The 13,660-nt window shown below is 41.2% G+C and overlaps 1 protein-coding gene across 1 annotated transcript in view; it reads left to right on the top strand.

The window, feature by feature from the left end:
* Positions 1-10,829, top strand: part of efna3b (ephrin-A3b) — a 56,519-nt gene extending 45,690 nt beyond the window's left edge. The window contains exons 4-6 of the mRNA XM_046046111.1: positions 46-111; positions 1,056-1,133; positions 7,271-10,829. Coding sequence (XP_045902067.1) covers positions 46-111; positions 1,056-1,133; positions 7,271-7,389 — 263 coding nt within the window. The 3' untranslated portion in view covers positions 7,390-10,829. The remainder of the gene's footprint in view (positions 1-45; positions 112-1,055; positions 1,134-7,270) is intronic.
* The last annotated feature ends 2,831 nt before the right edge of the window (positions 10,830-13,660 follow it).

The raw sequence follows: 13,660 nt of genomic DNA, 5'->3' as shown, positions 1-13,660 counted from the left end.
ACAATAGCATGATATTGATCTATTGTGCATTTTATGTTTTTACAGCCACTCCCACCCATCATCACGGCCGCAGCTGTCTGAGACTACGCGTGTACGTCTGCTGCTCCACGGGTGAGTCTTTCACTTTATGTGTGTGTGTGTGTGTGTGTGTGTGTGTGTGTGGTGTGTGACCTGTAATGCAATGCTTGCACCTGTTTGCAGACTGTACCTGCACCCATCTGGCAAGCACTGGGCTCCCCACGAACCCACACACACTTATTACTCACACACACTGGCTGCATACAGATGCATACACAATCTAAATACAGTCTAAAACCGGCAGAGCTATTAATACTCCTGCTGAGTTTCCCCTGCAGCATTTTCACTCACAGCACAGAACCCCCCTTGCTCCTCCTTTTCTGTCTCTCTTCTTTTTCTTCCTGCTCTCTCTCTCTACAGCAGCAGAAAGGAGCAGCTCCAGCTTTGAAGGTCCTTACCCCCGCCTCTCTCCTCTCCTCTCCTCTCTCCTTCCTCTTCTTTCCCCCTTCCTCTCTCCCTCGCTGTCAGAATCCATTTATTGCTGTGTGCGGTCAGTCAGGGTGGCTATGTATATGTAGTATTAACCTCTCTCACTCGCTCTCCTGCCTTCCTTCAATATCTCGACTCTCTCGCACTCACTTTCAATCACACACACACACACACACACACACACACACACACACACACACACAGACTTTGATCCCTGGCCTGTCCGGTCCTTTTAACTTCCACTGCTCTGTAGTATTAACCTCTCCTCCCTTTCACCCCCTGACTCTGTTGCTCTCCTTTCCTTTTCACACACACTGCCCCCCCCCCACACACACACCTTACTCTCTCTCTCTTAAGACTGCTGGTAATGTTTTAGCTTGTCAGTCTGTCTGCTCCGGGGGATTTGTTTAACCCCTACACCCTTTCCTTGCCGCTCTCTCCCATGTTTCTCTCACAATGTCAAATTGGATGTAATTAAAAAATTTTGGGTTAGAGCAATGGTTTAACCCTCATCCCCCACCTCCCACCCCCAACCCTCTCTCTTTCAGCCTCTGACGTGGATGATGAGCTAGAGCCTACAGAACCAGACTACACGCTTAGACCAGGCCTAAAAATTGATGATATTGGTGAGTCATACACACACTCACTTAAACTTATACACATGAAGTTGAGTAAGTGCGGAACATAATCTATCTCACCTGTCTGGACTCATAAAAACAGACACACAGTCATGTTTGATCACATCAGTCTCAAATCATGGAAATCATATTGTTCACACTTTTAAAGCTGCCATATTGAAATTAAATCATAATTTATTTATTTTTTCTTATTTTCAACATATCCCATAAACTGACAAAAAAACAACAATGTGTTAGTCCATCTCTCAATACTTTCCGATGTCCATAACCTGTCTGTGCCAGTCAGCAACAAGCACATTTGTTTTAGCTGAAGATGTAAATCTTTAAAAACAGGTCACAAAAAAGGCTCAGCAATTTCTCCAAACAGCTGGGCACCACAGCTTTTAGCAAACTTTAACTCGAACAGGAATAAACGGTGCATTTGTTGTGGAGTATTTTCAGTGGTGGATTAATACACATATGGTGCTCTAGTGACATTACATGTGTTGAATGTAATGAAGGAATAGGTCACCCACACCTGGGGTGGCTCATTTATGGTTTTTAATCATTTTTGGTGAAGATCTAAGACACAGAGGCCTCTGCAGGCTTTAGCTATACAGGCAGTACTTACTGGGATAGTCATTGTTGACACAAGAAAGAATAAAAAATACTATGACTAGTATTTCCTGCATTTACAAGCATTTGTATCAACTTAGTAACAACCCCAGTGATAAAATTGCTTCCATGATAACTTTAACAAATTGATTCAGAATGTTGATTTCTGAATTACTAATATCTGAAAAGAATAGATAGATTCATGGATACAGAAAAATAAAGACAATATATTTTTTACCAAAAATACATTCTTATAACAAAAACACTGACATTTACTGCCTTATCTTTGATTAATGATACATCTTTTAGGTGAGGGAAAATAAAGCGGTGATGGAGTCGTGTCTGCCCCATCCCCAATGGAAATGACACTTGTCTTTCCCTGGTATTTGTTAACAATAAGAAAAATATTGAATATCACTAGCCTAATCCTTTAAATACTGACAGCAGTTTGATCATTGATATTTGATGGCAGAGGGGTCAGTTCATTGGCCATGCAGCATCAAAAGTGGCCAGCTAACTTGAAATGCGCCGTTCTCAAAACATTCAGCACAGTTAACTTCACAGCACCAGCTGGCTTGGCAAGCTGCTGATCCTGCTAAACAACTACATGCATATTCATTTCACACTTTCCATTTTCACTCGGATGAGCAAAGAACATGGAGTTTCATGTTTAGTTACCAAAAAAAAAATCATTCAGGAAAAGCAAGGCATATTCAGATTTTTTACAGTTAACAGCGAGATCTTAGCAATTGCACACAGTTTGCCCTTATGTTTCTCTGCTCTCGTCAGGATTACATAACTCGTGAAATCGTGGGAATCATGTGCACTGGAACTGTATGAAATTTGGCGGCGATTTGAATCTGAGCAGTAAATCAATAAGTGACAGACTTTAGGATAATCTCTTTGACGATCATGTGGTTACTTCTCAGTGTTATGGCAACAACAGCACAGCAGTACAATAACAACATGAACAGTAGAGCTATCTCGGCCTAGCTAGCTGCCACCCATTACACAACCAGGTATCAGTCATCATCCTGTCATGCTTTCACACTCAAGGCTAGCCTTTAAAATATGGTGCCATGTTGTTGTTAATGTGTGTGTGTGTGTGTGTGTGTTTATGTGTCTGTGTGCGCGCGTGCACACCTGCATGAGCTTGCGTAATAAATTCGTCTGTTCTCATAACTGTCCCAAGAAAACTCATCACTGGCTGCAACGAATGGCTGCAGGTCATGAGTTTGTTGAGATATCTCTCCCACTCTTCTTTTACCTCTCCAACATTCTTTCATCTCGTCTCTCTCTCACTGTATCTCCTTTCTCCATACCATCCTCATCCTCCCACCCTTTAATTCCCATCCTCCATTTTTCCTCCCAGAGCACATGTAGGAAATGCAGTGTAGGGGAAAGCCACCAAAGCTCAGTCTCAGTTTATTCACCTTTTGATGCGTGAAATTGAGTTTTTCCCTCTTTTAACATATTGTTTTGTACAAAACGATATTATATATATATATAATCTTAGGGTTACAGCGTGTATTAATGCTATCACAGTGTAAACCCTATTAAAATATAGTAATTATTTTATTCCAAAATTATGTTTTTTTTCATGTTTTTAAGCGCAGATTAGTGTCAATTCATCCATCATTTTTATATATACACATACATACTATCACACCCCCCCCCCACACACACACACACACACACACACACACACACACACACACACACACACACACACACAAAGACTTCGGCACCTTCCTAGCTTTCCTGCAAATATTTGTAAACACGCATGCAAAATCTTTCAATAGCAGAATATTTTTTTTTTACTTTTATATGAAAGAAAACAGTACTATGTAATTACAAGTTTCACAGAAGAAATACAGAAAAGCAACTGTTATTTCCACAGAAGGATAGTTGTACTCAATGTACTTGAACAGACAAGGAATGTGGACTACATGGAATTACTGTCAATATTTAACAAACAACTGACACAATAGCAGAGCGCAAATTTCCGCAGGCCCTATGGATCATTTTCACCTGTAGTGCTGTGTTGCCAATTAAATTAATAGGATAACCCAAGTGGTGGGAGAGGAAGGGAGGAAATCAGCAGGGAGCTGTGAAATGAACTGAAAACAAAGAAGCAGTAGAGTTTCCTATTCCCCTCCCTCATTCTCACTCCTCGTGACTGCCGATTAGACTCATCACATCATAGTTTTAATTACCGTTATTCAAAGTTCAGATCAGCACATTCACGCAAACACAAGGCGACACACAAACTGCTCAGTTCATATCTGCCTGATTGCCGTTTCTGAAAATGTTTAACTAAGCTGAATGTTGCAGGCTCATACTGTAAACCACCCGTCTCTCTCCCCTTCATTGCACACAGTTTATTTTCTAGGCGCTGCCCCTTTCAATCAGTGTCTACAGCTCAACAGTGGTTCCCTCCTGAATACGGCCTCTAGTATTAGATTTCATTTAGATCTCATTTGCAACACAGATGGAATGGTGCGAGCAGCTCCCCATGCAGCCATGTGATTACTGATGGCTTTTAGTGTGAGGATACTCATTTACCCACCCTGTTGGCTCAGGTTACCGCATCTGACGATCAGGTCCGGCCATTAGTGGAGAAAATCAGAAGCTTCTTCTTTAATGGGATTTATTGTAAGCAATTACCACTCCTTTAAGCGACAGTGTGTTTGGGTTGCTTTGCCAGCAACATGAGGTTGAGTATAAGTGAGCAGAACACATAAACTGAATGTCAACTCTGTTTTTGTAACATTTGTAGAAACAGTTGTGTTATATGATTTAATTCCATCAGTTCCAAATTTCCAATATAAAGGTCTGGGAAGTATATATGTTGTAAAATGTATAATGTACCAACTTAGTGTACATTTGTGTATTTTATCTTGTTTTATCTCTAACATATACTTTGTATATGCTCATTTATTTCAACATGCTCATCAAGAAACCAGGAATTCCAAAGATATTTGAAACATAAGAGTATAGTACCTACAAAACGGGACATTGTTGCAGTGTTAAGCTTCCTGTTTTACTTACAATAGGTATCAAGAAACAGCCAGTTAATACCAGGTGTGCCAGCTGGTTTGCTTAGGTTCATCAATTAGGCTGAGGATGTCACAACCCGAAACCGCGTCTTAGACTGAACATCAACACATATCAACACCCAACAACATATAATCAACTTAATTTCCTTAGAAGCTTTGAGACCAAACATTGTGTATGGTAGGTTTATATCTTCCGCTTTTTTTCTTTCTTTTTTTGCTGTTGTTGTTGTTTTTTGTAAATTGGTCATAGATTAGTGTCTTTTTTATACATAGTCTCCTGGGTGTGTATTAGATATAAAGGTACATGACTTGGCACAATATTTCACAATACAAAGATGTGACAATAGCCATCATGGGACTAAAAATGACCTGTAATATCTACTTAATCCTAACAGTTGTGCCTCCCAAATGGTACTTATTTTTTGTATCCTATATATATAGTATCCTATAGGTCAGAAACTTTATTTTAAGTTAGGTGTAGGTATCCTATTGTTTGTCCAACCATATTTAGACATTTGGTATTTATCTTACACTGGCACACCACTGATGTGAATCTACATGTCAAAATCAATTTACTATTCAAAGGCAGGACTACTAAGCCAGTTATGTATTGTCTTTTGTGGCTCTGAGTTTTGAGTTGACAGACATAGGTATTAACCAGTCAGGGAGGCTCTAATGAAAAATGTCCCGCAACTATATGGAGGTGCAATATTAAATCACTGCAATGACCCCTTAATGAGGACGTTCTGATCTGGCTGCACCACAGATTATAACTTCTAAGAAGGTTAACACATAGTTGAATCAACACTTCTGTGACACAGTGTCAACAACAACTAAAGATACTTATTTTCATAAAGTATTTGTTACAGGACTCTTGAATAGCATAACAATGTACAGTGGTATTTTACGGCATCTGTGGTATTAAATTGCCATATTGAATAATAATGTTGTATAAAATGTGTGTGAAAGGGGCCATAACCTTATGCCAAATTAAAATTCTAAAATATTTTATGGTAGAAAAGTATGTCACATATTCTCCTAAATTTTTGCTCAGATAGAAACCACTACAGCTGATGACTACTGAAACACACACACCTCACACAAAGACAGATACTTTCATAAACACAATCCGAGACTAAGATATCTCCTTGTTCTTGCCAACATGACATTCAATTTCATAGACGCCTCTAGGTGTCTGAGCTTACTAATTATCAGGCTGCTGCCTGCTTGTTCTGCTCCAAGATGTGGCATGCAGACACACACAAACACAATAATACAGACAGCTTCCTTGTGTGAGCTGATGTTCTCAGGAACATGTCAGAAGGTCATGATGTACATCACATGCTCCTCTGCACAAACATCGTGGCAAAAATGCGTAGCAATAATTATGTGTTTGTGACAGTCAGTGAGAGACAGTGGGCAAGTGTGTGTGTGTGTGTAATGAGGCGGTTAGTAGAGCTACACTTCAGAACCGGTGTTGCGGGATATGCTCTGCAGTCAGCTGTTTGTGTCCTCAAAATCACATTCCTCTGTCAGTCAGCGCCAAAGTAACAGTGTCCTGACCCCACAGCTGCATGCTCGGTTACAGCGCGGTCAAAGCATTTAACCTGAGCTCCAGTGCTGCATAGACCTCATTAGATTGGCCGGCAGAGCATATCAGAACAGGCCATCTCTAAAACCAGGTGTCAGTCAGTCATTACTCTGCTGTCCGACCCACAGAGCAGCTGGAAATATTCTGCAGCTAGATACGGTGAGGATTGGAGACACTGACAGTATCCCCACTTCACTTCAATGCCATCAGACCGTAACCACAATAGTTCCTAATCAGCGTCAGCTGTCCTGTGTATAGACAGAAAATTGTGCTTCCGTCTGGTCTCCAGTCTCATTAATCAAGTGACTACAGAGGGTGTGTCTGGCCACAGGTGTGTCTCATGAGTGCAGGCATGCAGTGAACTGTCTGGTGGCTCATGTTTTTTCACTAGAACTCAGCGCTCGGCTTGCTGCCGGCAACAAAAGACCACAAACTATTTTTAGGACACCACCAGGTGTACGTGCAGTGGGATTGTTATATAGTGTGTCTGTGTGTAAAGGTATGCAAGCGTGTGACTGGGACTGTGTCATTTTATTAGAACAATAAGAGCTCTCTGATAGCAGCTACAGCAGTCTGCCATGGCACTGCTGTTGTGTTGTCTTATAGCAGACTTACCATGTTTTAGTGGGAGTGTGACTATGTGCTGTACACTGCCTTTGTTCAGTCAGTCTGCTTCATTAAAACATTTGGTCATGTTTTAGTAACAGCCGTGCTCTGTAAACAGATTATAGCACAATTAGAAACACACATAAACTCATCTTTTTTTCTTTATTTTCCTTTCAAGTGTGGAGGAAATGTAATGTTCTGATATAAAGACATCACTCTCCATCATTCATTCACCTTTCGTTCTTCCTCTCTGTGCCTCTCTCTTTTCTTTCCAGATGAATTTAACCCATTTGTTCCCAAGCTGGAGAAGAGTGTCAGTGGAAGCAGCCCATCCAGGGATCGCCTTCTCCTCACCGTGACGATGCTCCTTCTGGCCGCTCTGTTCATCTCCTAGCAACGGCCATCCCATCAGCGTCACCATGCCAACTAGCCTTGGGAGGGTGTACAGTATCAGCGGGTGGGAGTGTGTGTGTGTGTGTGTGTGTGTGTGTGTGTAGGTGGGGGGTATAGGAAGAGCAAAAGGCAAGAAGAGCAAGAGTTCTCAAGTATCACAGTGTGCGTGTGTTTGTACAGCTGTGTGTTTGAGAGAGTGTGGTTTTGGTGGAGATGAAGGACCTTCAGGCTCTTGTTGACACAGACTGAACCATATGTGGCATTAAAGTCAGCCTGTGTATACAGATGCAGGTGCGGTAGACTGTGTGTGTGTGTGTGTGTGTGTGTGTGTGTGTGTGTGTGTGTGTTTGTGTGTATGCGAGCACGCATTGGAACAGGCCACAGGTTGAGCATGTTGAATCATGCACACCACACAAAGCATTTATACGATACGACAGCAGAGGCGGGGCTGATAAAAAGCATCAAATCCACCCAACCAATTAAAAAAAACATTTGAAGACTTTCCCCTGGATCAGATTGGCTGAAACACTTCCTTAGGGCTAGTTGCCATAGTTTCTTGCAACAAGAATTGAACTGAACTCAAATGAACTAAATCAAATAGATTTCAGCAGAACTGAACTGAAATTGCCTTTTTATTATCATTGTTGTTGTTGTTGATCTTGATGCTGGGATCTTGTCCCAGTCCATGGAGAGGAAAAAAAGGAGCCAGCAGATGAACTGTGCAGGTCCTGTGTAGGAGACTAGTCAAAGTAGCTGATAGTTCATAAACACACCCTCGGACTCCAGACGCCAATGTTTTAGTTATCATCTCCACTCTGCTGTGTCATCTTGTGTTCAGCAGGTCTCTAATGAAGGCAACAGGACTGGATGGGGTCAGAGGGGAAAACAAAGCATTTAAATGATGAATTATTCACTTAAACATCAATTGGGGGGGAGGAATTTACTGTAGATGTGCCATCGACACAGACGCTGCAAGGGTTTGTTGATATTATAAGTTGCTGTGTTACTTTTCTGTCCTGACTATGAAGTACCCGGTTAGTCCTCTGTCATCTCCGAGGTTAACGAAGCACACGATGGCTACGGGGCAGCCATGGATACTCTCAGCAATACTGCCCTCTTCTCGACCGACTGTTTGGAGGAGAGTGAGAAGAGCAAGGAGGAAGGGACGAAGGCGGAAGGACAGTCACTCACACAAGCATCTATGAGCAGATCCAGTCCGTGACAATAAGAAGCTCACCACTAACCAGTGTCGGTGTAACAGCCTGCGCTACCATTCTCATCTCTGTAAACCAATTTGTCAGATGCCACATGTAAACTCTTTTCAGTTACTGTATGAGTGAGTGTGTGTGTGTGTGTGTGTGTGTGTGCGCGCGCTTGAGTAAGAAAATATATTGTCTGGGTGTGTGTATGTGTTTGAGAGTGAGAGACTATTTTAAATGGTACTAACAGCCTGAAAATACATCCACATACTGTACATCTTATAAGTGTGAAATTGCTAAATAAAAACAAAAAAAATCAAAACACAACTAAAGCAACAAGTAATACATACAAACCAAGTGCTTTGGTGGGGCGGTGCGGCAATTCAAAACTCAAAAAACTGTACCAGTCGGTTGCTGCAGAATAGCGTTTCCATAGCAACTAGCACCTTATTCACCATGGTTACCCCATCCTGCCATTGACGGACTCTAGTAGGGCATGGCTTACCATAGTAGCTGATAACAATGATGAAGGTGATGATGGTGATGGACTGAGAGCCCACCATTGGCCGACCAGGTCACAGAGCGGCTCACCAACCGGCGCATGAGACATTCAAGTACTCTTGTAAATGTCACAACGGACAAAGAATGGAATTCCAATGTCTTGAAATTTGCCAAGGTGGAATGTGATGTGAGCATTTTTACAAACTTGAAGTTTCCTTATGGTTATTTTTTTAATTCTTATTTTGTTGAGTTTGCTGTGGTGTATTTTTGATTATCATGAGGGGGACGACGGGGGTTTAATAGCTGGGTGGGTTGAGCCATATGTAAACTTGGGATGCACTATGAGTCTATGAAGATCATATGTTGACAAATCATATGTCGCTGTGGTTCCCAGACCTTTTGGCTTGTGACCCCTTTAAGGACCAGAAAACCACATTACAGTCTAGGTCATAAAGTTTGAAAAACATAGGCTTTGAGGGTTGGACTAACAAAGATGTTAAAGAGTTGCATTGTGGGTGTGTTGGGTCCAGCGTTTTTGGTAAGTCAGAAAACGTCAGGCTGAGCTTTACCAATTTTCTTGTAGTTCTACTAATTCTATGTAAGTGCGACTCAAATCACTGGAGCAACCCCCCAAACAATGCTGTTGTCTGTTTGGAACCTCTGCACACAGGATGCAAATGTCTAGTCCAGATAATGATCGGTTCAACCATGCAATGATTATACTTCCTGATCAGGTAAAATCAACCAGTGATTCTCAAGAAAGATTAGAAGAAAGTTTGAAATAATACAGCAGATTTTGTGTGGTATAATTCATTTTTATCTGCTTAACCATCTCATGACCTGTCATATTTGTGTTGCAACCCTTTTGGAGGGTCCAGTCCACCAGGTTGGGAACTACTGGTAGAAATGTGTTATAAAGAAGTAGTTTTTTTACATCACTGTGTGCTTGTAGTTCGGGAGTAATGTGTTTTTTTTTCCAAAGGTGTGTGTCAGTCAGATAGATTATTTTCTCGTTGCAACCAACTTTGGACAGCCCTTGAGTAAACAACAAAAGCACACATTTTTAAATTCATAGAAATGTAATGGCTCTTGTCACCCAGACAAGAGATTATACCTATGGAAACAAAGAAGGATCATGTAGTTACGTAGCATCACTGAGTATGTTACAGTATGATACAGTGTGTGAACCAACCCAGGTGTATATGTGGCTCTTGGTGGGAGGGCGAGGTAAGAAGGGTTTAGGGTCCTGATGTAGAGTGGGAGGGTTGAAGAACTGCGCGCGAGAGTAAATCACTTTTCAAGAAGTTGCACTTAAGAACTTAGACACGAGAGCAAGTGTGTGTGCCAGTTTGTGTGCCCATCTGAATGTGTGTGTATCAGGGAGTGTAATAATCAGAGCTCATTTCTGTTAATCACTTCATGTCTGTGTGCAGGAGCTTCAGCATGAGATGCTGTCTGTCTTTGTGTGTACTGGTGTCAGATCGTACAGTACGTGTGTGTGTGTGTGTGTGTGAGCGAATGAGTGGGGGAGTGATCGAGCAACAGTCTCTTTGTTTCTGCTCTTTCCATGTGCGTATGAGAAAGAGAGTGCGACCGATTGTTTTCTGGCAAAACAAAAAAAAAGCATTTAATAGTGTTGGAAACAACAATTACAATCATGTTTACCTTCGACTGGAATGACTTTAAATGAACTTGAAAATAAACTGTAAACTGAACAAACCATAACAGAGGTTATAACAATGATCATGATAACAAAATAATAAGCTTACAAATCTTACTTTTAACAAGATGTGTGTTCGGCTCTTTATTTGCCTCCCTTTTCTAATCTGCCCCCACCACCACCACCCCCCCTCCCTGCTCTCTATGTCTTTGAAGATCTGAAAAAAAAGGGAACAAGCATGCTAATCCAAGACAACAGATTGAGGGGTTGCAGGAAAGGTTTTACCTGGTGTATTCACTTCTCTGTGTAGATAATGTTGTTTGGGAGCTCACAGATGTGATTTTCCATTTCAAAGTTGGTGTGGCGACGCTCTTCCTCAGCAATAATACCTTTACATGCTCCGATTAGGAGAGATAAGCGCTTCAATCACCATCGCCCAACATTTGAATGACAATGGGAACAGGCCAGCAGTGTGTACCTGTATGTCTGGACTGGCTGATGGAGGAATAAATCCGCTGCTAATGTCAGAGCTCAGCCAGGCTGTCTGTGATCTTATGCAACAGGTCTTTATCATGCAGGAGTTATTCGAGACTGACTGACAGGACAGCATGAGGAAGAAGATGGACAGATATCGGTCAGCACTTTGGTAGGCACGGAAGCAAGAAGCTTCAAAGTTTAAAAGACAAAAGCTGGTTGATGAAAGATAAACAGTCACGATCACGTACTCAATATTCCAGTAGTAAAGTCATGCAAGTTGAGGTTTGGGTTTTAGTGGAAACTGAAATCTGATGTGGGACAAAGTGATGCTCTACACAAAAGCCATTTTTCAAATATCACTCAACCACTGTAGACTCAAAAGGTAACTGTAAAAAGTTTTTACTTCTTCATGGAGCATGCCAGGTTGAATGGATGCCAATAGTTACCAGCTTTCACAAATCATCCATAGAAACTTAACATAAGACACTTAACTGCTGACTATCTGTAAGGTTAGAATGTTCCAGTCTGAAACTACTAGTCTTTTTTAGGTAAATTGCCAACACTCTTCTAAACTGTGGGGATTTGTTGCTTTTCTTTATCTTAAGCGATAGTGAATTGAATATCTTTTGGTTTTTGGCCCATTGGTTGAACTAAACAGGTAATGTTAAGATGTACCCTTAAGCTTTAGGACAATATGACTCTTTTCTGTTCTTTTATAAACCAAATGATTATTTGATGAACCAGTTTTGGCTTCAACTGATATGCAGCTGTGAGGGATTGATATGTTGGAAGATGTGGTCCCATTGTTTGCTTTATTAACATTCAGTGTGCAAAACGCATCCACACTTTTCTTGTCAGGTGCTGAGTACAAAAACTGCACGGTGACCTCTTCCCAAAGACTCAACACTGCAGAATGCTCCTTTTAAATTTTACTTTCTTACATTTAGAAAAACTTTAAGATCCCACATTGGCTCTTCATCAGCATGTGGTCCAGTTGTTTGGTTTATTAACACTGTAAGTAACTAATATACAAGCTGTCCTTATCATCCTGCTGATCTAATTTTCAAAGAAAGCATCCTTATCATTTCCATATGGAGACAGACACATCATCATCCCAATGGAAGAGGATCCAGGTGGTGAATCAGACGCCAGTAGCGTTTGAAAAGTGCACCTCAGGGATAAATGTTATGACAACAAACCATCTTCTGGGAACAGTAAGTCTGCTTTTCCAAGAATCTCCCTGACTCACTTCATGGTTACATCAAGCTTCCAGACATTTTTGTTGAATTCTTAAAATTGTCACAACGCTCCCTTATTAATCTCAAAGCATTATTCTCCACCATGCTTGCTATTGTCATTGGGATAAAATGCAACTCATCAGGAACTAACACATTAAAAGGATTAGCAGGTCGGAATAATAGATAACGCTTAGTTTAGTTTAGGTAAAAGCCTTTCTGTTTATGAATCTTCATCTTATGGCTGATGCAGCCACATTACAGTTGTATACAAAAAGGTGAATGACCAGAGTTTGAAAAATAATTGGGTAAAAAGGTCAAATCAAAGGTCTCACAAATATTTGTCCATGTCCATGCTGCAGTAGCAAAAAATCATCACTTGGTGCCGCTGTTCAGTCACAGCTTTGTTGAGTAGAGGTGCTGCTCCCTAATGCCCCTGCATTGTAATCCTTTATCTGAATACATAAATCCATTAAAGCCACAATGGCCATTGTGTAACTGGAGTCATTGGGATTAAACATGCAGATTTACTTTGCTGGGTTATGATATAACCGTTTATTTGCAGCATGTTGTAGCAGCTGAGTACATGGAGAGGGTTAGCTCCCCAAAGGTGGGAATGTGGCTGTGGAGGGCAAGGCCGTGTACTCTCACATACAAGCCACTGACAAATTATGCAATAACTATCCATCCGAGGCTTCAGCAAATGACTGTTCAAACTCAAGGTCTTCTAGTCAGGAACTTCAAGGCAGCGTTTCTGTCTGCATTCATTTATCACAACGAGTCAGGCTGAAGAGAAATATTTCTGCCTTCTTTTGATTGTTTGTTTTACCAAGAAACCAATGTTATGCATGGGCAGGCTTGTAAATATGAAGCTCTGACATTAAAATGAACTGTCTCCACTGCATTTTCTACCACCAATACAAAACTACTTAAAAAAAACCTGCTCCTCGCCACATAAACACTCTTGTCTGCATGTTAATTCAGTCAATACGCCTTGAATAATGTGTGCTATTCAGTCCAAGGCATGCACTGTGCTGAAGGAGTGACTGCGTCAACATCAACAAGTATACACATTATGCACGTTGTTTGCTTATGTATGTGGTGGGCATGTAACGTGTGTGTGTGTGTGTGTGTGTGTGTGTGTGAATGAGTGTGTGCTGAGTGATGCAGCATCTTTCCAGAGCCAGAGAACGTGAAAGC

Source organism: Micropterus dolomieu, linkage group LG03, assembly GCF_021292245.1.
Source record: "Micropterus dolomieu isolate WLL.071019.BEF.003 ecotype Adirondacks linkage group LG03, ASM2129224v1, whole genome shotgun sequence".
Lineage (NCBI taxonomy): Eukaryota > Metazoa > Chordata > Actinopteri > Centrarchiformes > Centrarchidae > Micropterus > Micropterus dolomieu.
This window is presented reverse-complemented; position numbering and strand designations above follow the sequence as displayed.